At 37.6% G+C, this 27174-nt stretch overlaps 3 protein-coding genes across 5 annotated transcripts; 1 reads left to right on the top strand and 2 right to left on the bottom strand.

The window, feature by feature from the left end:
- Positions 1-881: 881 nt before the first annotated feature.
- Positions 882-6041, top strand: LOC114154126 (protein regulator of cytokinesis 1-like). The gene is made up of 14 exons (XM_028032935.1): positions 882-1042; positions 1381-1513; positions 1604-1726; positions 2358-2588; positions 2665-2835; positions 2917-3066; positions 3156-3303; positions 3516-3652; positions 3729-3824; positions 3906-4052; positions 4138-4248; positions 4340-4435; positions 4622-4786; positions 5853-6041. The coding sequence occupies exons 1-14, from the start codon at positions 1032-1034 to the stop codon at positions 5922-5924; spliced, it is 1791 nt and encodes a 596-aa protein (XP_027888736.1). The 5' UTR covers positions 882-1031; the 3' UTR covers positions 5925-6041.
- On the bottom strand, positions 5975-11500 carry LOC114154133 (ubiquitin-associated protein 1-like). Of its 2 annotated transcripts, XM_028032949.1 has the most exons (6): positions 11090-11500; positions 10863-11012; positions 9426-10031; positions 7901-8071; positions 7510-7611; positions 5975-6276 (listed from the first exon to the last, which is right to left on the bottom strand). In XM_028032949.1, the coding sequence occupies exons 2-6, from the start codon at positions 10986-10988 to the stop codon at positions 6142-6144; spliced, it is 1140 nt and encodes a 379-aa protein (XP_027888750.1). In that variant the 5' UTR covers positions 10989-11012; positions 11090-11500; the 3' UTR covers positions 5975-6141. The 2 variants fall into 2 exon arrangements, with proteins under 2 accessions (XP_027888750.1, XP_027888759.1); XM_028032958.1 differs by having other exon boundaries at positions 10863-11500.
- Positions 11501-11757: 257 nt separating this feature from the next.
- Positions 11758-26951, bottom strand: clpxb (caseinolytic mitochondrial matrix peptidase chaperone subunit Xb). Of its 2 annotated transcripts, XM_028032923.1 has the most exons (15): positions 26692-26951; positions 24719-24793; positions 23698-23858; positions 23478-23592; positions 22103-22257; positions 21860-22019; positions 18955-18996; positions 17218-17394; positions 16932-17096; positions 15979-16067; positions 14622-14786; positions 14244-14543; positions 14069-14161; positions 13878-13984; positions 11758-12823 (listed from the first exon to the last, which is right to left on the bottom strand). In XM_028032923.1, exons 2-15 carry the CDS (start codon positions 24771-24773, stop codon positions 12733-12735), a joined length of 1875 nt encoding a protein of 624 aa, XP_027888724.1. In that variant the 5' UTR covers positions 24774-24793; positions 26692-26951; the 3' UTR covers positions 11758-12732. The 2 variants fall into 2 exon arrangements, with proteins under 2 accessions (XP_027888724.1, XP_027888730.1); XM_028032929.1 differs by lacking the exon at positions 18955-18996.
- Between the last annotated feature and the right edge of the window lie 223 nt (positions 26952-27174).

Genomic DNA, 27174 nt, shown 5'->3' with positions numbered 1-27174 from the left:
GGTTCCTTCTTTGTGGTTTAATAAATAGATTAAAAGTTTCATTAGCTCATGAAGCGTTTTAGGAACATTTGTTCAGTATGATGCGGTCTAACTTTGACCAGAGTTAAGTTTTGCACTAGAGCTCATAAACTGTAGTCACGGGTTGGGTTGGGTTTAATGAAGACATATTGGTTGTAAACGTGTGGATGAAATCTCCAAATATCATTTTATCATTTCATTCCCACTCACCTCTTTGAAGATTTTACTTTTCACTGCAACATTTTCATTCGTTTCAAGATTTTTACTGCTTGCTTATTCCTGTCTTCTTTAACTTTATTCCCATATTCTAGTGGGAACTAAGCCCGTTTTAAAGATTCATCTGATCTAGTTTCTTCGTCTGCTATTTGAGTTCAGGGTTGTTTGTTTCCCTTTGGCATCGTGGCCGCCTACGTCATCAGCCTTCGGCAACATTCGGATTTGTTCGTCTAGCTCTGTATCTGTCTCATTTGTTGCACTTACTGTTTGAAATGTGACAAAATCGGCTAAAAATGTCCATTGCATTTAACAGATTTGAAGAGCGGTGATATATGGGCTTTGAAAGCGAACTTTACCGAAGCACTGAATCTGATGTTTCCGTCAGAGGAGTGTTTACAGGCAGGACGTAGACAGAAAAGACGGGAATATGGGGAAATCCCCCCTTAATTCCAAAGAATAGTAAAACAATAGTGCTATCGGATGCTTTGTCTTTTGAAAAAAAAAATCCTTTCACGTTAAACTTACAAGATTTTATTACAACCAGAGTAGAGGGAGTTTTGCGCTGCGTACTCCAGTCCTGATGGGGGCAGTAACGAGCAGGACAACGTGCCATTACGCATCTTTAACCAGCCAATCAGCGCACAGCTATTGTGGGCGAAAATTTGAAAAACACTTCACAAACGGTCAGCTGTAGCCACACCGGGTTTGACGTTATTAAGCAATTTCTGCGAGAGCCACAGACTGCATACGGCTAAAGAAATATTTTGTAACTAATTTGGGTTATCTGCGACGGTGACATGAGAAAGAGGTTAGTAGTGATTATATATATATCCTTTATTTGTGTTAAGGAAACTGTTTTCTACATTTTTTAAACATCCATTGTTAGCCTAGCAGTGATGCCTTTTGACTTAAAACAACTTATTTAAAAACAACCAGGGTGTTGTTGTTATCTGTATATGTGAGTGGTGACTATTATTTTACTAGTTTAATGCCATTTAAGAGTTTATGTGTAGCTCAGCGTAAGCTGCTAGCTAAGGTTAGCTTAAAGGGAGTGTCTCGTTTTTAGTGTACCACCAGACCGTAACGTTGTCTTTTGTGTATTAAAACCATTAAAGATTCATAGCCAGTCGTTCTTCTTTCTTCCAGTCAAGTCCATGCAGCAGAGTCCGTTTCCTACCTGAACGGGGCTCTAGCCAAGCTGCAGGATATTTGGGAAGAAATAGGGATCCCCGAAGAGCAGCGGATGCGGAGAACCAACGATGTACATAAGCACATTAAGGTGAGTGTTGAAAAACCAACCAGACAATGTTAAGCTTTTATTTTTATGCATTCTTGTGAAATAAGCTCTTTTGATTCTTATTCTGTGCAGGGCTTGCTGGATCTGATGATTGTTGAAGAGCAGGATCTAAAGAAGCGGTTGCTAAAAACCATTGAGTCATGTCAAAAGGAGCTCAGTCTTTTGTGCAGCGAACTGCAGCTGCCGCCCTATAAGGTACGATCAAAAACACAAAAATGTTAGATGCCTTACATAGTAAAACATCCCAATATTTAGTACATTGTGACAGGAATGCATTGTTTAAATAAAAAAGTACTAATACAGACCTCATAAACCTTTCTGTTTGTTGTGGTGCTTTTTTTATTTAAAAATGATAAGTCTGATGTCTTTGTATGTAAACATTTAATGTTCAAAGTATAATGATCTTGAGTAAAAATGCCACATTTCACAGTTAAAAAAATGCTTGTATTTAAAGCAAAAGCAACAATACTTCTGATAACTGCTAAAAAAAAATGTAATTGATTTATGCCAAAAAGTTATTTTAATACTTGACTATGGCATAAATGCCTGCTGAATTTAGTATTTTTCTGGTGCTTATTTTAATTTTGGAAGCAAGTTTTTCATTTCACAAACCCACTATGTTCAGAAAGACTATGAGAGTTGGTTCTTAACATATTGACTGAGCACTACAACTACAGGCTGGACTGAATCACTGTCCTTGATTGTTTTTTTTGCTGCTTTTCAAATGTCTCGAGAATCGCTAGACAATCACAAAAGTATAACTTTTGATTAGTTAACTTGCATTTGGTAATTCCGTCTTATACTAAGGTGTTTTTTTGACTTGCAGGAGGAAGGCTGCACAATCCTGCAGGTGGAGAAGAACTGCCGCACTCATCTAGAAGTGATGAAAGGACACAAAACACAGCGAATGGAGGATCTTAAAGGTCTCATTGCCAAAGATCGTGAGCTGTGCGATATTATGTGCACCACGCCCTTTAGCGTTGACCAGCACGCCGTCCCATCGGTGAAGCAGCTCGAGGCATATCGTACCTACCTCGATGAGCTCACTAAAGAGAAGGTACTTTGGAAAAGCTTTTCTCAGTGATTCACTTTATCTTTGTTCTTTAAATTTTCATGCAGTGTCCTCTCTCCAGGAGTATCGTCATGATGAATTTGTGAGAACCAAGAAAGAGATCATCGCTTGCATGAATGACCTGGAACAGAATCCTGAGACCAGTTTCGAGATGGATGTGATGTGTGAGGACGAGGAGGCATTTTGTCTGTCTAATGACAACATTACTGCCCTGAAACGACTTCTTAGTCAGGTTAGTTTGCTTAATGTGTTTCGTGATATATCAGAATTAAGTGGACAGTGTAAAAAATATTTAAAACCTCTTTTTCTCCAGTTACAAGAGCGCAAGACAGAAAATGAGCTCATTTGTTCAAGCTTCCGAACAAAGATCCAGGAATTGTGGGAAAGGCTTCAGGTTCCTCAGGAGGAAAGGGAATCTTTTTCTGAGCACATGCTCGGCTCGAAGAAGAAGAACGTTGAGGCAGTAAGAAAGCTCCCTCGTTTGTTCAAACAGCAATTTTTTAGTAAAAGCAACACTTAATCCAAGTTGTGGTAATTTAAACTCTATTGCAGCTCCAGGCAGAGGTCCAGCGGCTCGAGTTGTTGAAAATGCACAGCATGAAGAGTTTCATTGAGGCCATCAGAGTTGAGATTGCTGTTTTGTGGAAGAAATGCTTCTACAGTGATGAACAGCAGCATGCCTTCATTGCATTTTATGACGGTAAATAGCTGTGGTTTAGATTAGGTATGCACCGATCCAGTGTTGGTCCCCATATTGCATAAAAATCTAGCTCAGGTATCAATGATAACATGCCTGATATACAAGGCCAGATCTATTCAGTCTATTTCTATTCTTTTTCACTGCATCCCTAGTTTAGATAGGTGCTGCAAATGAATCAAAACGAGTTACAGGCTCATTTATTCTTCCTACAGATGATTTTACTGAGGAACTTCTGAACCTGCATGAGGACGAGGTCAGAAATCTGAAGAAGTACCATGAGGACCACAAGGAACTGTTCGAGGGAGTCACAAAATGGCAGGACAACTGGAACTTGTACTTGGAACTAGATGTAAGAAATATCTAACTTTAAGGGAGAAGGCTTTATAAACGTCATGTAGTGATATCTTAATGTTTTCCTATTCCAGAGAAAGGCTAATGATCCTTCAAGATTTACCAACAGAGGGGGGAACCTCCTAAAGGAAGAAAAGCAGAGAACTGAGCTGCAGAAAAGTTTACCCAAGGTGCATAAAAATGTTTTTGTAAAACTGTAATACCACCTGTTGTCAGCAGGTGGAGTAATTCGTCTTATAAATGTTTTTCAGTTGGAGAAGGCTTTGAAGGCCCAGATCGATAGTTGGGAGGAGGAGCACGGCAAAGAGTTCCTTGTGAACGGACAGAAATTTCTGGAATATGTGCAGCAGCAGTGGAAAGAACACCATGAGAAAAAAGAGAAGGACAAACTTGAAAGGGTATGGCTTTTATTGCTCTAAGTTTGAAGCTACTGTAACCTCTCACTTTCCATTTTACAAACTGGTTCTAAATGTTTTCTAATAGCAAATGAAGAAAACTAAGCAAATACAAGAGGATATGCTGTATGGAACAATGATGAGAACGCCAACTAAACGACGAATTGCAGGCACTCCCACGCCTGGAAAGATGAGAAAGGTGAAATACTTCTGCAGTTTTTTTTTTCTTTTTCAGAATTATTGCTCAAAAATGATGAGGGATTGAAACTAAAATATTTCTTGGTTTTTAGATGAATAGCACTTCGACCTTTTCCACTCCAAGCAGCATTCTTGGTGGAACCATGTGCCAGACCCCCTCACTGAAACCACCTCTGTCTGCCAGCAAGGTTTGTTCTTATCACCAAACACCTTTTTGTTTTAATTTTAAAGGAGCATTTTATAGAGACAATAACCATACAAACTCTACATCAACAGCTGAATACGTCCCAACCTCTATCTTGCTATGTTAAAGTTACATTGAGACCAAAAAGTTAAAAAAGGGTAACAATAATCACTTCCTGGTCTTGTTGCAGAGTCTGCGAACCCCAGGACACGGAAATACGATGCGGGGATTAGACCGGAATAAGGAAAACCTCTCCCATCTCAGAAATCCTCCATGTGGCACATCAAAGTCTCAGGATGCTCAAGATCTCACCTTTACCATTAACTCTATTGCGGGCTCCTACTCGGAATTTGCGGTAAATGAAGTTTTACTTGCATCTAGTCCTTGATAATGAGGTTGAGGTTTCAAGATCAATACCATTTCATATCAAGGACGAGTTTTGAGAAATGTCCTTCTGAGATTAAAGTTTGACTGCAGATTATGAAATATTTAGTTAATATTTATTGGAGTGAAGATATCAGTAACAGCTTTCTCTTACCTGAATGAACAGGTTGTTGGATCTACGCTGGGTTTTAGCACTTCAAAATTACTCAGATTATTAGTGGGAGAGAACGTTTATGTTGGTGGATAGTAATAGTCCACAATTTTAGAAGAGACTGTTTGGTGCTTCTTTTCAGCTGAACACGTCTGGGTTTCAGAGTTTAGTTGCCTTGGTTATGCTGCCCCATTAGCTGATGGTGAGTAAGCCATCAGCTGATGAGGTCACTGTAGATATTATAGTTCAATTAATATCTGTATAAATCTCAGAACAGACTATAAAAAAACATACTTTTTGTACATTTATTAGGCCTAAGGACTTAACTCTACAATGCAAAACTGGACAATCTTTAAAAAAAATTAAATGGTCAATATGGTTTTGTAGCTTCAGACATTTTCTTGCATAGGAGAAAAGGCAAAAATAACTGGTTTGGAACAGCTTCTGCATTTTTTTTTTTTTTTTTGAACCAACTCATTTGAATCTATCACTTGAAGTGCACAAGTACAAAATAAATCTCTAATTTCCTGAAAATTACTAATCCCATTTTAATTTATTTTGGTTGATCAGTCTTAAGAAATGGGACTGACCCAAAAATAACTACAAGCCACTCTCTGTTGGGAAAAATGTTTTAATTCAAGTCAATGCATTTTTCTTACAATAAATCAAATTGAGCATAAAAAATTATTTTACTCTGTCAAACCAGATGGCTGCATTTCATACCCATAAATTGAAAAAATAGCACGCTATTGCAAACAAAAGGAGACCAGTAATTTCAGTATGTTAGGAAGAGAATTGTGAATCGTCTTAAAATAATTTCATGAATTGGAACCTCACAGGTATTGCATTTCACAGCATTACTAGATTAAGTTACTTGTCGTTGCAGAGGGACCTCTCAAAGGCTGCTACATCGTCTGTGGAGACGGGCCTGCTGAACTCCACGGTCAGCCATCAGTAACCGTTCAAAGCCATTTTCACTTCTGTAAATACTTCTCCTGTCATAAGATGCTGTGACATTTTAATGCTTTTTTTCACTTTTTAAAAATCTGTCAATAAAATTTTTAAAACATTTTAACTAAGACTAATTATTGACAAATATCAAAGGTTTTCAAGCTTGCTGCTGCAGCTTGAGTTAAATGTTTGAAGCCAGATGCTGTGTCTTCAGACTGGACTACCTAAGCCATGCGTGTCATCAGCTCCTCCAGAGCCCGCTCACGGTGGTTTTCATGAACAAGCAGCACTTCTTTGATTGCGCTCTGCTGGAAGCCCATCTCATCAAACTGAGTCAGCAAGTGGAGGAACTCCGCAGCCTGAAACAGAAATGTAACAATCAGCTATGCTACAAAATGGCATTTAAGGTTTATTATTCCAGTAAACACTAACAGACTAGTCTATATAATGTACTGTACTCAGTGATTGGTCAGAGCTATGTTAGCCTGAGTTACTGCATCAGTGCAGCGTGGCACGGAGGAAAACTTGTTTTTGTTTTGGGCCATATTGAGATCATAAATGTCCTAAAAAGCTGCTTGTGGCAGAATCTGCTTAAAATATAAATAAATATCTGTTTCCATTTGACAAGTATTTGAAGTTAAATATCAAACAAATTAAAAATATAATTCGGCAGGATAGTAACAAAAGAAATTGCTTTTATTTCTTGAAATTGCTGTTGGGTGCCCACCATAAAAATCTTATTGTGGGCCGGAGTTTTAACACCTGCTTTACTGTGTTGAGGAAGCCCCCGTTGTTTTATCAGCCTTTAGCTTATCGTCAGAGGAGGGTAGTGCTACTTCATATTTTTACTCAAAAGTAAAAAGTAGCCTTCCAAGAAATTACTCAAGAGTAAAAAAGTATTTGGTAAAAAGTCTATTCAAATATGAGTAACTGGTCAAATGATCAATCATATAATATTTAAAAATTATATCAGATGGACCAAAATATAAAGTTAAGTGGGAATTTACAATAAATTCATATAAGTAGCCATGTAAAAGATTTTTTTCCAATCTATCAATATAAAACTTATGAAACTTGTGTGTGTCTTTATCTGATGAATGTTTGGTTAAATCATGTTTGTTCTTCATTCAGTGGGTAGAGAACCCACTGGTCTGCTGTCTCTCATCTTCATCTTAATGCACCATAAAGCAGAGTGATACTATGGTACTTAAATCAGGTGGAAAACGTAATCGTCTCCATAAAGCTTAACTTAAGTATCCATATTTAAAAAATCTAAGAATTCAGACTTTTCCTTTGGAGTCTGAGAAAAAGTCAGAATACCTCTTTTTTTCAGAGGCCCTTATCTTTTTCTGTACAGAAGAAAGCATGAAGTGCCCTAATGTTCAGTGCTCATCACCTGGACAAACACCAGCATCAGAATCAGTCCAAACGTTGTAAATCTCTAAAGTCTTGAGAACTTCCCAATCCTCACCACCAGAGGATGCCTCTGCTGCTTGCACACTCTTTTACTACCACACTTTTTCCTGACACGCAAACTGGAATTTGATTAATCTTTTTTTCTCAGCCTAAATGTAAACATAGGATTGTTTCACCTTGCTCTCACAATTCTGAAACATCTCCAAAGCTTCCTCCACTTGTGCCTCATCGTAGCCCAGCTGGCAAAGACGATCACATGCAACCAGGTATTTTAGGACCTGAGAAGAAAATCAGGAAGATATGCTTGGATTTCATTAACAAATTAGTTCACAAATATGTGCACCATTTAGAAAGGTATTTTTAAGAGGCAGTATTGTGTATTTTGCAGGCACATTTTGTCATTTTATAGCACAATCAAGTAATTTTTTTGTCAAACCTCTCTTACAAACGTAAATACGTTTTATTAACTTATTGCTGAGACAGTTTACATCAGAAAGCTAGGTTATTAGTAATGCTAATTGGTTTAGGGATTATTAGAAGTCAATGAGAATCTCTACAGATACCAACCTTCTCTGGATTCTGATAGCCAGTTTTCTGCAGAGCCAGGATGGCAGTGCGTAACGGGTATCCTTTCTCTGTGATGGTTTCGAGTAACTCCCTCTCCTCCTGGCTGAGAGCTGTCAGAAGCTCTGCTGCTGAGTCAAAGAAAACACCACGAGAGCCAGGAGTTGTCATGACCTGGCAGAGGAGGGAGAAACCAGGAGTAATCTCAGTAAAGTAGGAAATGTGTTAAAGCTTCAGTATGTAACTTTTATTATTTTTTTATATATATACTGTATATTTGTTGAAACTCTATGTTGTGACAATATGGTATGAGACAAAAGATCTGTGAAAATGTCAAGCTGCCTTTTCCCAGTGCAAACTAGAAACAACCAATCAGAGCCAGGAGGCGGGCCTTAGCGCTGTCAGTCACCCCGCTGTGTGGTGCTGCTCATACCCCCTCTCAGTTTCCTCTCTGATAAGCAGCAGCTAGCAGACCGAGTTGTGAATGCTAACGCTAGTTAGCATGGCGGATAAACGGTTTTCCTGTAACGGTAAGCTGTTTCTCCGCCATTAACACACATCCAGCAGGGAGTATTGACCCTTTGCAACTACGTCACTAAATCATTCGAGGCGCCATGATGGACGCCGGAAGTGAGGGAGTATTGAACAGAGCAGCTGAAATTGTTTTCCCCCCCAAGTTGTTTTTGGCTGTTTACTCATAACTTATACTTGTTCGAGTCGAGCTAATTTATCTGACCGTAATACACCTGGTTGGGGCTCATAGACGGCGGTATTTGCAAAAGTTAGAAACAGCTAGCTTAGAAACCGGCCCTTAGCTCCTGCCTCCTCACGTGTTGATCAAATTACAGACTTTGCCTGAATTCACACCACATGATTTATATCACTGCCATAAACGTCGTTTATTCTTACACCGGAGCAGCAATAAGAACGTACAAAAGACGAGATGCTAATCAGTTTTTTTTCCATACATGCTACGCTACAAGACGGTGGGGCACTGTTTCCATGGTTACCAATGGTTAGACTGTACCTTCTCCATAATGCAATGTTTGATAGCTTTCTAATCATATTTATTAAATTTAAGAACGTTAATGGTCTTATCGTGTGAAAAGTGTTCGCTGCAAACCCGTGATCCATCGCTGCCGTAACTTTCCTTATTAAATGTTATACAACAAAATTACAAGTTTGGTTTTCACCCTTGTCTTTCTCTGCAGCCGACCGCGCAGCACCCTGTGACCATTTTTGTTGCTGCGAAATCAACTTAATAAAAGCGATATTAGGCTAGCTGCTGCACATGTCCGTTTTTTGACAGGTTTTCAGGAGGCACAGGTTCTTTTGACGCCCGTCATGGCGGAGCGGGCGGAGTTTGGAAGAGAGTGACGTCACGTGGAAAGGGTCAATAAGAGGTTAATTGAGAGAGACAGCTTTTACAAATATGTTAAAAAAAAAAAAACTTTATTTAAAAAATAAAATAAAAGTTACATACCGCACCTTTAATATGATTCATACTCCTTCCCTGAAGGAAAACTACCTTTCTCCTGCGGTTTCTGACAGATCTAGCCGAGGAGGGTCGTTGTTGCAGGGGCCTGGATGGAGAATGCTGGGCGGGCGGAGTGTTTTGGGAGAACCGTCTGCCCAGAGAGCGTTGCCTCTTCTTGCCGTTCTTCTGTCCCTGAGACAGCGAGCTTGCCTGCTGTGATCTGAGCTGCTCCAGCGCGCGTAAAGGTGGTCTGCAGTCCGGGAGAGAAGACGTGGCTCTGTGACCTTTGAGGACCGGAGATAACCCCGGCTTACCTCGGTGTGAGGAATGAGCGAGGTGCATGTCTTTGACCCTGGAGACTGGGTCCCTGGCACTGCGGGGCCGTTCTCTGGGGACCCCGGCGATGTCCTTATATGAGCCATCTTCTTCATCGGAGTCAGCTGGGAGGAACTTGACGGCGCGGTGGTGCAACCAGCAGTCCTCCGCGGAGCTCAGGCTGTGGCTGCGGGGCCGGAGGGCCCACAGATCCTGGCCCCTAGGAGTGAGCTTGTGGGTTTCTGGAGGGGTACTGAACATCAGCCAGTAGGGGGGGCAAGAGGGAACCTGACTCACCGGCTGCTGCCCAGTTAAAATCCATCTCTCCAGATTGAATCGATACTGCAGGAAGAAAACACACCTTTAATTTAACAACACCTTCCAAAAGTATAACATTTTTACATTTTATCAAGTTATACCTAGTCAGAGATGGGTAGTAGGTAGTTACATTTACACGCTTCAGGAACCTTTTGGAAAAAATGTACTTTTTACTATTCACTATAAAGTATCGCGACTCTTTCTTGAGTGATATTTCTGGATACTCAGTCCACTGTGGGTAACTAAGTCCACCGTGAGTATCCAACTGAAAGAAGCGGACGTTTATTTTTAATTAAAAATTCAGACCTGCAGTTTTTGTTAAAGTTTAATAAGTTTATATTGAAAGAAACTGATTTGGAAAAGTTTTTCTTTTGCCAGCGCTTCTTATTCTGAAATTATGATTTATTTAAACTTTGGTCTTTAAAATACCAACATTTTGACATAACTAATAGGTAATTTTTAAATATTAAATGATTAATGTGTACTGAAATTATTTTTTACTCATACCTGTGATTTTAACTACTTGTTGCTTTTACTTAATTAGAAATGTTTTGAAGTAGTGCTACCCTTTAGTAAAATTTTGCGTACTTTACACACCTCAGTTTCTTGTGATAGACCAACACAACACAGTGTATAAAGGTGAAATATGAGGAAAATTATGCATAATTTTTAAAATTTGTGTGGATTTCCGTTCAGACCCTTCAGTCAGTATTTTGTAAAACTGTATTTTACTGCAAACACATGTAGAAGTTTTTGGTGAGGAATGTTGCCTTTTCCACAGTAATATTAATCAAAATTATAAATGAAACTTAGCCAGCATTAAACTTATTGGGAGGGAAAAAAGAAGAAAGCAACCTCAGTTTCCTGCATGATCTGATGGCATTGTGGTACAGAAATATCAGGTAAAGTCGACATCTGTATCTCAACACCTAACGGTCCCAAAGGGGTCTGAAAAGGAACGTCCTCCAGAATATTCATCATCACCAAAACACACCAACAAATCACCTGCGTGAGGAGAGTCACAAAGAGTTTGAATATTTCTGGTTACAGGCCCTTTTTTTTGTCTTAAAATAATTTCTTACCTTTGCCAGATGCTGTCTTGCAGGTCTGGAGCGGTCTGAATCACACACAGGTGTCTGCAGTGATAAACCTCTTCATCACTAAGCCTCTGACATCATCAGTTTGTTTACCATCTCAGATGCTTGGTGTAATCCGTCATGCAAGGACCTACCATAAATAACCACTTTTAATAATGCACATACGTAAAATCATGATAATTAAAGCTAAATCTTTTTGTAATCTATTTTCAACTTTAATTGTAATGTAAAAAAAAATCTATTTATTTAATTGTTTTAAGCAATTTTGCATACATTTAAAATTGTATTGTGACTTTCCATGTCATTTTCAAGTGGATTTAAACGGGGCAGGATTACAGAAACGCTGATGTCAGGAAACAAAGGCGCAGCATGAAACTTTCCAGAGATTAGCCGGTTACATAAAGCCGACAGCCGCAGCGCAAGATCATATTCATGTGGAGATGTTCACCTCGACTCGTATTCGTTTCCATCTCGGAGGTAAAAAATAAATAAAACTTTGTACTCAGAGATAGATTTTATTTATATATTTTACACAATCACAATAAATTTAGGATTCACAAGCTTTTAGGGAGGGAAGTTTTCGTTGGATTTCTGTAACAGACCTCTGAAATTAACCAGCTTAGAGCTTCACAGAAAGAAAGAAAAAACTTGAATCAAAAAGGGAACAGATCTAGTTTAATTTTAAAGGTTAAGAGCACAGCAGCATGGTGACATCAGAGACCTTCAAGGTGGCATCTTGACAGAACAAGTGCACCGAGGTACCATCTAGCATCAGGAAGTGATTCTGATGTAGGTGCACACATAAAGAAAGTATCTGCAGCTCTGCAGAAGGAACCTTGTTAAGATCTCTGAATGATTAGAAAATTAAAACCAAGACCTACGTTGGTGTGATTTACTTTAATGTTCCTCGACACAGACCAGAAAGCAGAATGGGATGTTTTATCACTTTAGAAAGGGACACATTTTAGTCTGCTCTGTGAATCCAGGTGAGCAGACTGCTGCAGGATGGGAGGGTCTTTAATGTGCTGGTGTGTTTCTACCTCAATATGGTCTCCTAACTCTAGGTAATGTCTTACAAACCGCTTTCAAACAATACGCGTGCAGCATAGCTTAACATTTACAACTCTTTCCACTTTGAGTACCATTATCACAATGGTGGTAAAGGAAGAAACATCAACATATTGATGTGTTTGTGAAATATCATGCCTCTCGTGATTTAAGGCATTTCTCTATCATGTCTACCCTCATTCAAGTTACAATGTGATCCCATAAATTCCCTTTGCTTCCCTTCCTGCTACAGCCAATCAGCACTAAAAGAGAATACAAACTACCTACAAATATTTTTTATGAATAAAATTGTATTATCTTTATATAGATAAAATGTTAACAATCCCCAGAGATTGAAATGTATCATAAAAGGTCCACACTGAGTGCACCACTAGAGATTTATTATCTGATGCAAAGAGATCAAAGGTTGTTACGCTCTCTTAACTTGTTCATCATGAAAACATCCTCAGTATCCACGCTTTTTATTTGTCGGGTGCAGTAATAAAAACAGCTGGTACCAAACGAGGTATCCAGGAGGTTCATGGTAACCTAATGATTTCAGGTGAAATGAGAGACATGGTTCAGTTGTTAGCAGCGTCAGCCTGCCGGGGCCAGTTCTCCTCCTCGATGCCGGAGTCGTACTCCTCCTCTGCCGAATCCTTGGCGGGGGTTCTGAAATCCAAACAGAATATTCTGTCACCATAACTCATTTCTCTGAGCAATAAACTCTCCCAAAAGTCATTTCGGCATTAAGTTAAATGATAATATTGTTGTTTTAAGATCATTTTCAAGTAGTATAAACTTATTTCAAATTGGAACTAAAAGACATTTTAAATATCCAAAATAAAGAAAGAAAACAACAGATGAAATGGACACTAAAGTTTTTGTAAACAAAATTCAAAAGGGGGATAAAGCTGAGACTAATGAACCAGACTGAAGACTTCTGACATCAAATTGTTACCAGAAAGAGAAATTTCCCATTAGAAATCATCAAACTTGTTTCAATTTATCATGGGATTAATTTATTTATTACTTTTTGCGACAAAATAGTATCAGTTTAAAAGTTACAATATTAATCCCACTTAATTTTATGTGTATTTTCAATGATTACTGAATGTTATAGAAACAGTATAAACTTATTAAAACACACCATTTCCCCAGAAACATCACAATTATGATCTCATTTATTTTTTCAAATATTTTTATTACTGCAGTCACTATGCCAACTGGGACCTGTAACACTTAATAAATCTGATCTATAATAAAGCGCCTTGCAAGAAAACTTTTTAATTCTTCAGTTTTAATGTATTTAATGTAACTATACGTAAAACACAGTTATGAAATCAAAGAAAAAAGGTTAAAAATAAATATTTGAAAAGTATGACGCCTTTAGAAGTCGTAGTTAGAAGATGGGAGTCCTGCAGTAATTCATTAGTAGTAGAAAAGACCTGTGAAGGTCAGAGGTCAGTTAGTGAACATTAGTGAACAGACAGAATGAAGACCAGGAAACACAATGAGATTCAGCGTTAAGTTATAAAACAATATCCAAAGCTGCTCAATCCAACATTTCCTTCCACTTTAAAACTATCCACTACTTTGCGAAAGCAAATAAAAAAATAGTTTTATTTAATTATTCTTTTGCAACCAAAAAATGTTTAAGAGTTATGGATTATTTGCGAGGCATTGTCTAGCATGTTTGTCATTCTGTGAGCATGGGAATACTGACCGGATGTATCTAGGCTGCGTTTTTCCCTGAACGACATCTTTGTCCAGTTCAACAGCACCGATATCTGAGTGAGGCACCTCAAACATGGGCTCAAGAAGAAGTTTCTCCTGCATGATAATAATATGTTAATGACACAGGTGACTGAAATCATTAAAGGATAATGTGTAACATTTAGTTTGAAAACAACAAACCATAATGGATCTGAGGCCACGAGCTCCAGTTTTCCTCTCCAAAGCCAATCTGGCGATGGCTCTCAAGGCATCCGGGGTCACGTTAAGTTCACACTAAAAAACATAACAAAACAGACACATTGATTAGGCTGCTACTTTCCTAAAGTGACTGCTTAAGTAATCACAGAGCCCTTACTTTGTCCATGCTGAACAGAGCCTGGTACTGTGGAACCACAGCGTTTCGTGGTTCAGTCAAGATTCGGACCAGAGTGTCTTCATCCAGGCTGTGCAGAGGAACAACAACAGGAAGACGGCCGACAAACTCCGGAATCATGCCGAACTCGATCAGGTCCCTCGCCTCGACATGCTTGAGCAGCCGGTCCTTCTCCTCGATCTCCGCGACCGCGTCCGTCTCGCCGCTGCTGTTGGCCAGGTCTGCTGCAGCGGCCGCCCTGCGACCTTTCCCCAAGTTAGAGGGCGTTCCAAATCCCAAATACTAAACAGCAGAGACACACGAGTGTTGATCAGAGATTAAACAAAGCCTTGTCTGAGTTTTAGGGGGGGTTAAATTTACCTTTTCATTCTTTCTTCGGCTTATTATCCTGTCGAGGCCGTTGAAGGCTCCCGAAGCAACAAAAAGGATGTTGGTTGTGTCGACCTGCACCGTTTCACCTCTCAGCTTTCTGGAGTTTTTCTCTGGAACGTTGACGATTGTACCCTCCAGGAGTTTCAGCAAACCCTAGACATAGAAGAGGAGGGAAAAGAAGAATGAAGGCGACATACAGTCATCTAATAAAGCAAAAAGAAAAAAACGTTATTGTACGAAACATAAATAATATTCATTCTTTCTTTTGGTTTTAGTGATTTATAAGAATCCTTGGGTAACGTCCCATAGTTAAATACGTTTTCTGGAACACCAGTACTTTTTCAAGAAGAAATGTATTCTTGACAAAAGATATTTTTAACAGAAACATCTCAAATTAGGGGATTTCTGGCCAATCACCAATCTTTAAAAAGCCCGAACTCCGATTTTGGCCAATATTGATTTTTTTGTTTGAAATGTTGCTAAAAATAGCAAGAAAGTCGCTGAGTTGGTAATGGTGGGGTTACTATTGTTAAGTGCAAACGTGCAGACCTGACCAGGAGGAAGAGTCTCTCACAGCAGAGCAAAAGAGGATGTTTATTTTATGTTCGATATTTATTCAAACATAAAATAATATGTTATTTTATTCAAACATAAAATAAAATAAAAATAATGATGTACAATAGAGGAAAATATACAAACAGTATATACCTGTGCTCTTTGTATATAAAGAGCACAGGCATATGCTCTTCATATACAATAAAGTGGTTGATTTTTGACCTTGACTGAATTAGATAAAATTGGCTTCACATGTAAATATGGGTGGATCACCGATCTCCCAAAATTAAGAAAATCTGGGCTGATTTATCATTATATAAAGTGGATCATTACTAGCAGGTAGTGCCATACGAATGACTGTACAGTAGTGCAGTTAGACCCATTTGAGTAAAACATAAACTGATTATGTGGAGAAAAGTGAGGGTTACAAAATCAACACTAATATAAAGTTTGCCTGCTTGCCGTTCTCATTCTTACAAGAAACAACAAAGAGCTCTTTGAGTGAAAAAGGCCAATTTCTGCCTGGTAACTAAGAGTTAGTTCTTTAAGGGAAACTCCTTTATTCTTCGTTTTAATTTCTTCCATTATTAGACAATTACAGATCATATATTCTCCTTAGTGCTCCAGTTTCGACAGGAAAATTATGTAAAAATGGTCAGTATGACAAAGATAAAAATCTGATTATAAAGCATACAACTAGCAGAATTACATTTTTAAAATTCATAAAATACCAAAAATAATAAGCCTAACAGCTGCAGGCTGTTTTAGGTTTATGCATTAAAACACTGACCTGCTGAACTCCCTCTCCTCCCACATCTCTCAGCTGATGGATCCCAGGAACGCTGCCAATCTTATCAACTTCATCCAGGAACACAATACCTGCACGTCACAGAGGAGGACAGGACTGGATTAACGTCTTATTGTTATGTAACAGTTCCTGCCATTAAAGCATATTAGGTCTATTTATTATTTTTACAGTTGACATAACATACCGAAGGCTTAATAAAATGTATGCTTTGGTTCAAATGCAACAAAGAAAAATATTTTTTAAAGGTTACCAAACCGTCTTACTTTACTTACTGAAATGTTCCATTTTTATTTCTGAATGAATATGCAATTTGTCAACAAATCAGAAAACAAAACAAAGAAAAAAGTATATCCTAATACACATATGTTAAACAATTTCATTGTTTTTGTTGTGTTTTGTCCATTTTAATGTTTACTTCCTTGTTTGGTTATTTCTTTTTTTGTTGTTGTTATTCGTTCTATTATCTGGTTATTTTGTAGATCAATACTGCTTTTTGCTTTCTTTTAGTATGTAATGTTCATTGTATGTACACTAATTGATGAATAAATCATTTACAAAAAAAATTCAAAACAAAAAAACCCCACAAAGAGGTAAAATGTTAAAACTAGATGTGATGTGGCAAATCAGATTATTGTCATATTATAGATATAAAGCAAATCGTGTAACAAACACAAAAAAATTATTTAAAGTTAGTAAGTTTTTGTTTTTAAAAATGAAAAAAAAAAAAATGAATACATTTCAAGACATGGAAAGCAATAAAAGTAATTTCTGGTATTTAGCAACGCTTTCATGGAAATAACTACAAATCACTAAGTATTCCAACTATACTATCATATCAGGTCTGCTATAATTAGAAACATTTCCATGCACCCATCTTACTTAACATACGTTATATCTGGAAATGAATGTGCTGTTAAATATACCCCAGTGCCCACCTTGTTGTGCTTTCTCCACTGAGTAGTTGGCATCCTGCAGAAGTTTGGCAATGACCGACTCGATGTCCTCGCCCACATATCCAGCTTGAGTGAGGGTGGTGCAGTCGCAAATCGCAAACGGAACATCAAGACAGCGGGCCAGCGTCTGCGCCAGCAATGTTTTTCCTTAGAAAGCAAAAAAAGATTTTTTTTAAATAACTTGAACCAAAAACTTACTTGCATTTTACAAGGCACATCTGTCATGCAAGTGTGTTGCATGCTGGGAATTGTTTGCCAAATCACCAACCTGAACCGGTAGGACCGAGGAGTATAATGTTGCTTTTCTCCAGTTTAATCTCAGCGTGAGTAGAGTCCAGGACTTCGCCGCCCCTCTTCTCCTGAGGCGGCTGCTGGCTCGCCTGCTGCTGCATGGTGGCGCCCAGAGCGTTACCATGGGGACTGATCCCTGCGATCTGCAGCAGTTCTGCAAAAACAAACCGGTCACCTGGGTTAGCACGACGGTTGCGGTGCAAAAAGTCAATTACTAATTGCTGTGCAATTAGTAATTAGACAATGGTGTGTGATGCAGCTTGATTGAAGGAGCAATTTAAGCATGTGTGAGGTAGAAATACACAAGCTGGGTCGGTTCCAGAGGAGTTTCTACGCACAGCTTGACTGAAAATAGCAAGACTGAACGTAGGTTACACATCTGTGAAACTGACCCGCTAACCAAAGCATCGTGGGTCATTTTCTTGGGTTAAGTGAGGGCATTGAAAGAGAGTTAAAATGTTTCTCTGTCATTATTTCACTCTCACTAAGATGTATTTAATCTGATGTAAAAAAAAACTTCACATTCTAGATTATATCGAGCAAAAAATGCTTTTAAAGAAATCTGCATTGTTAAGTAAGGCGAGTTACGACCTCGTTATGACTAATTCAAAATAATTTTTTGAATAATTGTTTCCAATCTTTGCTAGCTTTGGGTCATCATCATTGGAGTAAAAATTTTTGAAGTTCACAAAAGGGATCATCGATCTGTAATAATGCTGAGTATCATTCTGAATTACAAGGAATATTCATATCAAACAGCAGGAAAAAATAGATTATGGATCCATTGAATAAATAATCATTTGTATTTATCCAACATCCATAAAATACTGACAAGCAAAGAAAGCTGGTTCCCTTATGCCAGGATCAACTCGATTTCTTTTGCTACAAAAAGACCTTAAGAGTGAAAAAATCATGTAGCTATGACGTCCTGGAAAAGGGACAGCAGACGAGATCAGTACCAGATTATTTAGTGAGTTTATTTTTTTTAAAAAAGGGAGAATTTTTTTTTTTTCTTCTTAGCCCAAGAAAACACTTCTGATGTTGTTTCTGGTTCAGAAGTGGCTTAACAGAGGAGAGTGACGACTGTAGCTCATACTCTGGATACATGTGTGCTGAACGTCTGACTCCAGCTTAACTCTTCCCCAAACTATTGATTAAGGATTTGCTTCAAAATCTTCTTAAGGCTTTGGTTTGCTTCTTAGTTGATTAAATTGTTTCTGCCCTATTTTTCCTTCCACTCAACTTTCCATGTAAATGCCTGGATACAGCACTCCCTGAACACCTTTTCCTCCTCGTGTGTGGTGCAAATGACAAACAGTTCAAATGCACAAGAAGCAGAATTGATTGGAAAGCCATGACAAATTATTCAAAATAAATTCTTAAATTATATCATTCTGGTAATGAATATATATATTATTTCCCCTTTTTTGCATAAATTACTGAAATAAATTAACTTCGATTAAACCATTTTATTGAAACGCACCAGCATTACTAATTATTTTTCAATAGATTAGGTTAATAGACTAACCCAAACATAATTATTGTAACTACTTCTGTAAAAAAGGAAACTTGCTGTTGTCTGTACATTTTGGCATTTGCACAACAGACATAAGCATAAAACCCAGAAACCTGCAGATAAAGTGTTGTGACTTTAAGTTACTTCTGATATTGGTAAAAAAGTCCGTCAGATAACGTGAGGAGGTCAGTGACTTACTTGTGAATCTGTATTCATCCTCTCGTCTTCTCATCTCTAGCTCTACAAGGAGAGGATCAAAGTACTTAAATCAAGAATACCACTTAGCATTACCACTACAACATTATCAATACAGATTATTGAACAAATGCCAAATAATACAGATTGATAGTGACCTCATTATTCAGGTCATCAGTTATTTGTGTGACACAGAGGAGACTCTTGATGTGTTCAAAGTCTGAGTTTGTAAATAGTGAAGATAAAGAAAAATCCTGCATGAAGTCACTGTTTTTGAAAAGATTGTATAGAAATGCCCTGTTAAACAGTTTCAAATGTAAAGTTGCTACAATAACTAGATTTATCATACAATTTATCATTTCACTGCTTTTTTTTATTTGAAAAATTACAGTTTTCAGAGAAAGCGGTTTATTACAGCCAAAGTTATTTCCTAAATTAACAAATAATCTAAAATGGGAAGTTTATTTTTCAATAAATCTTTTTTGAATCTGCTTAATACTCAATGCCTATTAGGAGAGTAACAAAAACATCACAATCACAGTTGCACTGCAGACCATGCACAGTTGAAGAACTGTACTAAACCCCAAAGAGATAAAAAGAAATTAGATAAAGCAAGGCAGCTTATTGAATTTGCGGCAAAAAATGATAAAATGTAGAATAAGGGTCTTTATGGCAGCATAAATGTTTTTTTGTTTTTTTTACCCCTACGGGGGGTCTTTTGTGGGCTCTAGTGTCACTTATATGATAGTAGGCTGGCAGGAAACGGGGAAGGAGAGGGGGGAAGACATGCAGCAAATGTCGTCGGGTCCGGGAGTCAAACCTGCGACGGCCACATCGAGGACTCCAAATACGGGTCGCGCTAACCGCTACGCCACCACGGCACGCCACCATTGCAGCCTAAATTTGATCTATGAGGATTTCTTGAAATTAATACTTCATCCCGTCTTGTTCTCGTAAACTCAATATTCTGTCTTCACGGTTTTGGGCATTGTTACACCCCTAGGCCTGTCACGATAGCAAATTTTGCTGAGCGATTAATTGTCTCAAAAATTATTGCGATAAACGATAATATTGTTTGAAGATCTTTTTACACTGATTTAATGAAAATTACGTAATAATGCATGCGATTTCTTGTCAAAGATAGATACACTTTATTTTCAAAAGAACACTAAACACTGAAACTGATAAACAAAATAAACAAAACAACCAAAAACAAAAATAAAATGGATTCTCAGTCTCCATTAACAAAAAATGTACTGGAAAAAAAACTAAACAACATAAAGCCAAAGTGGAAATAAATACTGCATTCAACCAAAAGAGTGCAGATTATGAAGTCTGTATACTATGTTGCCCTTCAGTAATAATTAAATTTAAATAGAGAAGATGGGCACATCGACTACCTGATGCAATAGTTCACACTACACGATTTTTTGCTCCTATTTTTCCCCTTATGACAATCTTAGCACGTTGGTCTTTCTAAGATTGTGTGGTGTGTTACAGTAGATCGTCGTTGCCGCTCCAATCTAAATCAGGGTTTTTCCCGACTGGGAGTTTAACGCAGCCTGTTGAAAGTGACAGGCAGCCAATCAGAAAGCGCGGATTCTCCTCCTGCTTTCTGAGGGAAAATTACGGAGGGGAATCCCAAACAGCTGACATAGTGCAACCCGAAGTTCAGCGGACATTGGAGATGATACTTGGAAACAACATTAATGTTTATTCAACATGCAAAGAATATAGAAATGACAAGAGGAGGAGTTGGAGCGCAGTTGATAAACCCGGTAACTTTTCAGTTGTTCTTCGTTAACGTGACATAAATAGGTTCTAATGATTTTCATTCAGTCAGGACTTTACGCTGACACTAGCCACATGCATTGCAGGTAGATTGTAGTAAAGCATTGATTAATGCCTGGTTTTAAAATTAGTTAACTGAACTTGTAGCCATTATTTTGTGCCCATTGTTGGACACCACACAGCAGGACCGAACCCGATCGAACCGTTATACCTAGGATTTCTGTCGGCTAATGTGTGGTCTGTCAGGTTTTGAAAATGGGCCGATAATCGGCTGACAGCTGGTGTGCGCTGGGCTTTACACTAAGTAAAATGAGGAGGGGACGGTCAGTGGAGAGCACCGGAGTTGAGCCTTTTTTTCATTCAGTGTCATCAACAGAAAGAGAAAAAGGCCGGAAGAGACGATAATGCCGATAATTAAAATAATGTCAATAGTTTTAATTTATCGTACGATTAATTGATTTATCGTTTATTGCGACAGGCCTATACACCACTAATACTGATAAATCTATAGAGAAATACAGTTATCTGACCAAATAGTGATTAAAATATCAAAATTTAACAGGTCTGACATCATCTCTGATGCTTTTCAACTTTATGAGTCTTTAGAAATAAACAATAAGACAAGCAGTCTTTAATGTGGTAAGGATTTTTTAAAGGTATTTTTGTTCAAATTAAGTCATTGCTCTACTGGCTAGTTATGTCAGCCCACCTCTCTACATCATTTACTCACACTGGAATAATTTAGTTATTTTAGAGCCATATTTCTGTATTAATTCAGTCTCAAAATAGACTTCTAATCATGAACAGTGCATTTTGTCAGACATCACTACTGTAATCAGCAACTATTTCAGAATCCCTAAAACTATCTTTGTGATATGGAGATAATAAACAGAAAATGTTAATATTGTTTATAAAGTACAGGTAGTGATATTAGACAGAATGTGGTGAGTTTGGAGCTAAATATAATTATTCTAACACAGGAAACTATCACTTCACTTACTCTTGTCACCCTATGATGTTGGCAAAGACTGCAAAGTTTGCATTCTCACTACAGAGTACACAAAAAACACACTGAGGAATATCTATTGGTTTAGCCAGTAGTGTATAGTGTGCTGACCTCGTGGCGTTAAAGATGGCTGCTTCTCCACCTCCACCTGCTGTCGGCTGCCTGCAGGGATGTTGTTGTAGATGCGCTTGTAGTGATTATACACGGCCACTGCCAAGACCTTCTTCGCATACGACTGGCCAACAACATACTTATCCAGGTAGGCATAAATCTAAAAATACAAGAAATTAAACAAATAAAATAACACTGCCCAAAATGTCAAAACATTTGAAATTATTTTGACACATCTTTTACCTTCTTGGGAGGCGGAGGCGGTTTCTGTGCAAAAGCCCGTCTCACTAACTCGGCTTCTGATTCGGCCTCTTTGTTTAGCCCTTTTTTAGAGTCCGTTTCAGACAAGACCACAAAAAAGTGATGACACTTCTCGCATTTCACAAACCGTGTTGATGCTACAAAAGAAAAAAATACAAGCATTTTTAAAGAAAATAAAATCCATGTCAATTCATAAACTTGTTCTACAAAGTTTTAATTGAATAATATGCAATTACATATACAGCTCCGGAAAAAAATAGACCACTTTAAATGATCCGTTTCTCTGATTTTACTCTTTGTAGGTAAATGTTTGAGTAAAATGAACATTGTTCTTTTATTCTATGAACTACTGACAACATGTCTCTGAAATTTTAAGCAAAAATTTAGTATTTATTTGTGGTCAAAATAACCAAAAAGATGCAGTGCTTTCAGACCTCAACTAATGCAAAGAAAACAAGTTCATATTAATTTAGGAACAATAGTGCTAATGTTTTAACTAAGAAAGACTTCAGAAATCAATATTTGGTGGAATAACCAGGTTTTCAGTGTTAGTCAGTGCAGTGGGCTCTTCATTTTTTCCAGAGCTCTATACGTGTAGCCCAAATCCTCCACAACTTCAAATCCACATTTTATTACCAAAATAAACATTAAAAGTAATGTTTTGACTCAAAGGAAAGTGGTGTTAACCAAAACAGAAAGAGTTGAGTGAAATATGGATGTGCAGCCTCAGAGTTTACCCAGTCATTTATTAAAACTGAAGTCCAAGTCCAACATGCAGAATCTCAATAAAAAATGTCAGGATGTCTCAGAAGTTTTAACTAGCAGAAGATAATCAGCTCACTTACAAAAAAAAGCAGAAAATAACCATCAGACAACAGTAAAATCCACACAGTTCCTGGTTGTTTGTGGTGCTCATTTAAACGCTGTGTTTGCACTTCTGTTTATCTAATCCAGCCCACGGTTTAGACTACAGGAGAGCTGGTGTGAACGCTTCAAAACAAAAGTACAGAGTTACGCAATACAGAGAGAGTTTGGACAAATTAAAACCCAAAATATTTATTTTGTCCCACATTTATGTACGTTGATAACATGAAAAACGTACAACAATATTTCAACATATTTTGGGGCATATTTTAGAATCTTTTCATTTTTCTCTGTAGTATCGTTTGCATCAAAACATTGCTGAAAATGAGCAATGTTTTGAAAACATAAATCAATGCTCAGTCATGTTATTGCTTGTACTGGCTCCAGAAATGTATTGAACAAATAATAATCTGACTTTCACGTAGTTTTAAACATTTTGTGTACACTCTCTGTTTGTCCTGGATGGTTGGTGAAGAGGACCGGGTCGACTTACATACAAAGGTCTCTACATGTGTGCAGGGGTCTCCACATTTGGGGCAACGTAGCTGGCTTCCACCTTTTCCTGACCCTCCAGAGCCAGACATCCTCTTCCCATCACCGACACTTTTCTGTAAAATTAAGACACATAAAATTAAAGAATTCAAAATTAGTCCATTGTCTTGATGGTATTAATTATTAGACAGAATAACAGATAGAAATGGAAGGGAGTTTACCTTTCCACTGTCACTCCCACTGTCCTTTGTTGTCCCATCTTTAGCAGCGTAACAGACGGCCGTTTCTGAAAACGACCTCACACACACACGTGGATGGAAACGAGTTTCCCGAGACCCCCGACGACTCAGGGAGAACAACTGGAATCGGGAACATGACAACCCTGAAAGACAAGAAACACTCAATCAGATTTCTAACGGGACAATTGTCTGTTGACCAAATAGTTCAGATTACTATAAAATCTACATTTTAAATATTTTAAAAATTAGAAAACAGAAACCACACACAAAAAAACCCTCCCAAACACAGACTTTGGTCATTTTATCCCTTTGCTATTTTGAACATTTGCAGTTTTGTTCATTTTTGCATAAATTTTCCTTTTGTCCAGTACAAAAATGAGCCATCTGCCACAGAACATTTTGCACCAACTCTGAGGCGTCTCTTGGAGACGCTTTGTACCAGCTTTGACATCTTTAGTGTACTGTGGTTATGTTATACTGAATTCAGCGGTTCCTCAGATCTTATTTTGGTTTAATCAGAGATAATAATGTCTCATACTTCATAAGAGTTAAAAGGTCCAAACAATTTATGGAAATAAAATAACAACAGGTATATGTTGATAATAATATTCTGTCGGTCAGTTGTAGAGACATATTTATAATTTTTCACATGTGACCATAATGAAAAGCTAGAAAAATAAATATAAGAAGAAGCTCAAATTTTAAAAAACTACAACTTATTATGACATAATTTGAGTGGGGAATGTGTTAGCTAAACCAATACAAATGTTCATAACTAAATGCTCAGGTTTTTTTTCCATAAGTGCCACAGTTACACAAAAAGGCCATGTGCTGTACCATCCTTGGCCTATCTTTAGCGTCCCAACTATTCAAGAGACAGTTACAGCTGCTGTTGACATTAGCAACACGACTATCATAACAAATAGTAATCTAGGTTAGCTAAAGCAAATAGCAAAGTGTCAAGAACCTTTGGTTGGCAGTATGTGGACTTTCCCTTTCTTACCTCTGTGGGCAGAGTTTAGGAACAACCTGGCAGCCGAGGTGCATGGACAGGACATGTCTTCTTCTGTCTGAAACTCTGAAAATGAACATTAAATTTACACAGAGCAGAGAAACACAAAGGTACTTAACCATAGGTTAACATATACCAACAGAAAGCAACAAAGGCTGGTGTTCATCCATGTTCTATCTGATTTTGAAAACCAGATTGGAAATTACCACATCCCAGCACCAGAATTTCACTTCAGATTTCACTACATATGAACAATCATGCACTGACAGGAAAATCTTTAAACATGTAACATTTTATAATAAAAACACAAAAAACGATTCAGACATTAGCATCTGATTTGAGGCATAGATCATCTCTAGTTTGAGTATTACTTGATAGACATTGCATGTTCTACACAGTTTCTGAAACATTTATGTAAATTAATACAAACAGAAAATAAGACATTTTGGGGCTTTTTGCTGGAGGCCTTAACATGGGCACTAGTTCAAATACTATTGTCTACAAAGCTCTAAGTCAGATACAAATAATCTACACTATCAACAGATTATATAAAAGAGTGTCTGTGAAAAATCCATCTAAAATATGATGGGTTTTAAGGCTTTTTTTTTAACTGGAAACCACCTTAAAAAGAGTCCATTTTAAAAACTTCACTACCTAGCGATTAATGTTACAAAGTAAACAAAGTTTGTGAGCCATGAAAAATTCAACTTAAGACCTACAATGTGGTTCAGCGTAAATAAAACCTTCACAAATTACAAACTGTATTTTACAGCATCCATAATTCTGCCTAAGTTTGACCTGCTGTAGGGTTTAAACTGAGGCCTAGCTCATCTAATGTGATGAAGAAGCTAAAAGACTGTTAAAACTGGAATATTTAGAGATTTAAATAGATACAACAAATTGTATCTATTTAAGTCACAAAACTATTTTTAAGATCTTGCATGAATGTAAAATAATTCTATTCCAGTTTCCCCAAACTTGGTATTGTACTTTTTAATCTGGACATCATCTAACGTGAGGAAGTTGGGGGGGGGGGGGGGGAAGCATCAAAATGTAATTGTTTTGGCATTTAATATTATAGATAAATACTTAATGAGTTCAAAATAATTTCTGCCACAATGTGAAAGGTATTCAGAGTAATCCAGTTCAAATTTGACCATTCTAAATATTTCACATTTTTAACTACTGAGGATCAAACCTAAAACTCAGTGGCAGTTGTTTTAGTCAATGATACCAACTTTATTGTGGTGGTGTGGAGCCAAATGTAAATGTAGGTTATAACTCTGAATCATAATATATTTCACTGTATAATATGAATTAATATGCACTGAAATTTAAAGACAATAAAGAAAAGCTACTGAAATGCATTGTGCTAAAATAGTCAACTGTACAGGTTGTATCTACTTCAGTTTAATAATAACGTTATATTCAATCAACAGCGTCTCCTTCGTATTTTAGTGTATTTTCGGGGGTTTACCATAATGCCGCATGACCAATATCCAAAGTAAACCAAATTGAACCGGCTTGTCTAAAGACAGCTATATAAACACATGTAGAGCGATAAAACTAGGACAGGCCACAAAATTTGACATAACACCTAAGATCTGAAACATTTATTCCTAACGTTAACTATTAGCATTAGCGAAGCAGCTCGTTTGACAGCTAAATAAAGAAGTTACTAATGCTCATTAAATTAAAACGAGTCTTTTATAAACGTAATGGGTTCCAAAAACTGCTGTACTATCTAAACTCCTGTTCAGACCAGTAGTACATGTCAAATAAACAGTGATGGGTCACTGTTAGCTGCTTTAACTAGGCCCCAGCCTGACACGGCCAGGAGAAACGACAAACAGCCACCGATGAACAAATGGAGAAGCAAAGCTTTTTCACTATGCTAAACTATTGTAGCTTAATTATATCACCTTACAAAGCGTACAACTAAAAAGCGTGCTGGTTTTACTTACAGTGCCCGTTGAAACTAGTCGCGTTTGGACAGCCTCCTCTAAAAAACAACAAATTTGTGAAGTCACTAGGGCTGTCGCTCTATTTTTTTATTTGGTCAGTGTGTCATATTAACACGCTATTATATTAATTGTGAAGAGTTAGCTTCCTTTAGGTCGTTATTTCCCAGGTGGGATACGACCTAAAGTGATGTAACGCCTGCTGTTATAAACTAGGTTACATCCAGCTAACCAACTAGCCTCCCCTACAGGAACGATAGTTAACTGGAACAGTTTAAACCATGTGAATGGGACACAGCAACATGGAGGTTCCGCCAGTGTCTACGTAGTTCATACCATCCGCATACATTGAGATCTACTAAAGTACAGGACGGTCACTGAGGCGTTCAGGGACACCTCGGAATAGAAGCCATTGCAAGCGGATTGTGAAATAATGTTGCATTAAAGTCAACGTGGAAAAATTAGTATCCAAACAATTATGTAACT

The sequence above is a fragment of the Xiphophorus couchianus genome, chromosome 2 (assembly GCF_001444195.1).
Source record: "Xiphophorus couchianus chromosome 2, X_couchianus-1.0, whole genome shotgun sequence".
NCBI lineage: Eukaryota > Metazoa > Chordata > Actinopteri > Cyprinodontiformes > Poeciliidae > Xiphophorus > Xiphophorus couchianus.
This window is presented reverse-complemented; position numbering and strand designations above follow the sequence as displayed.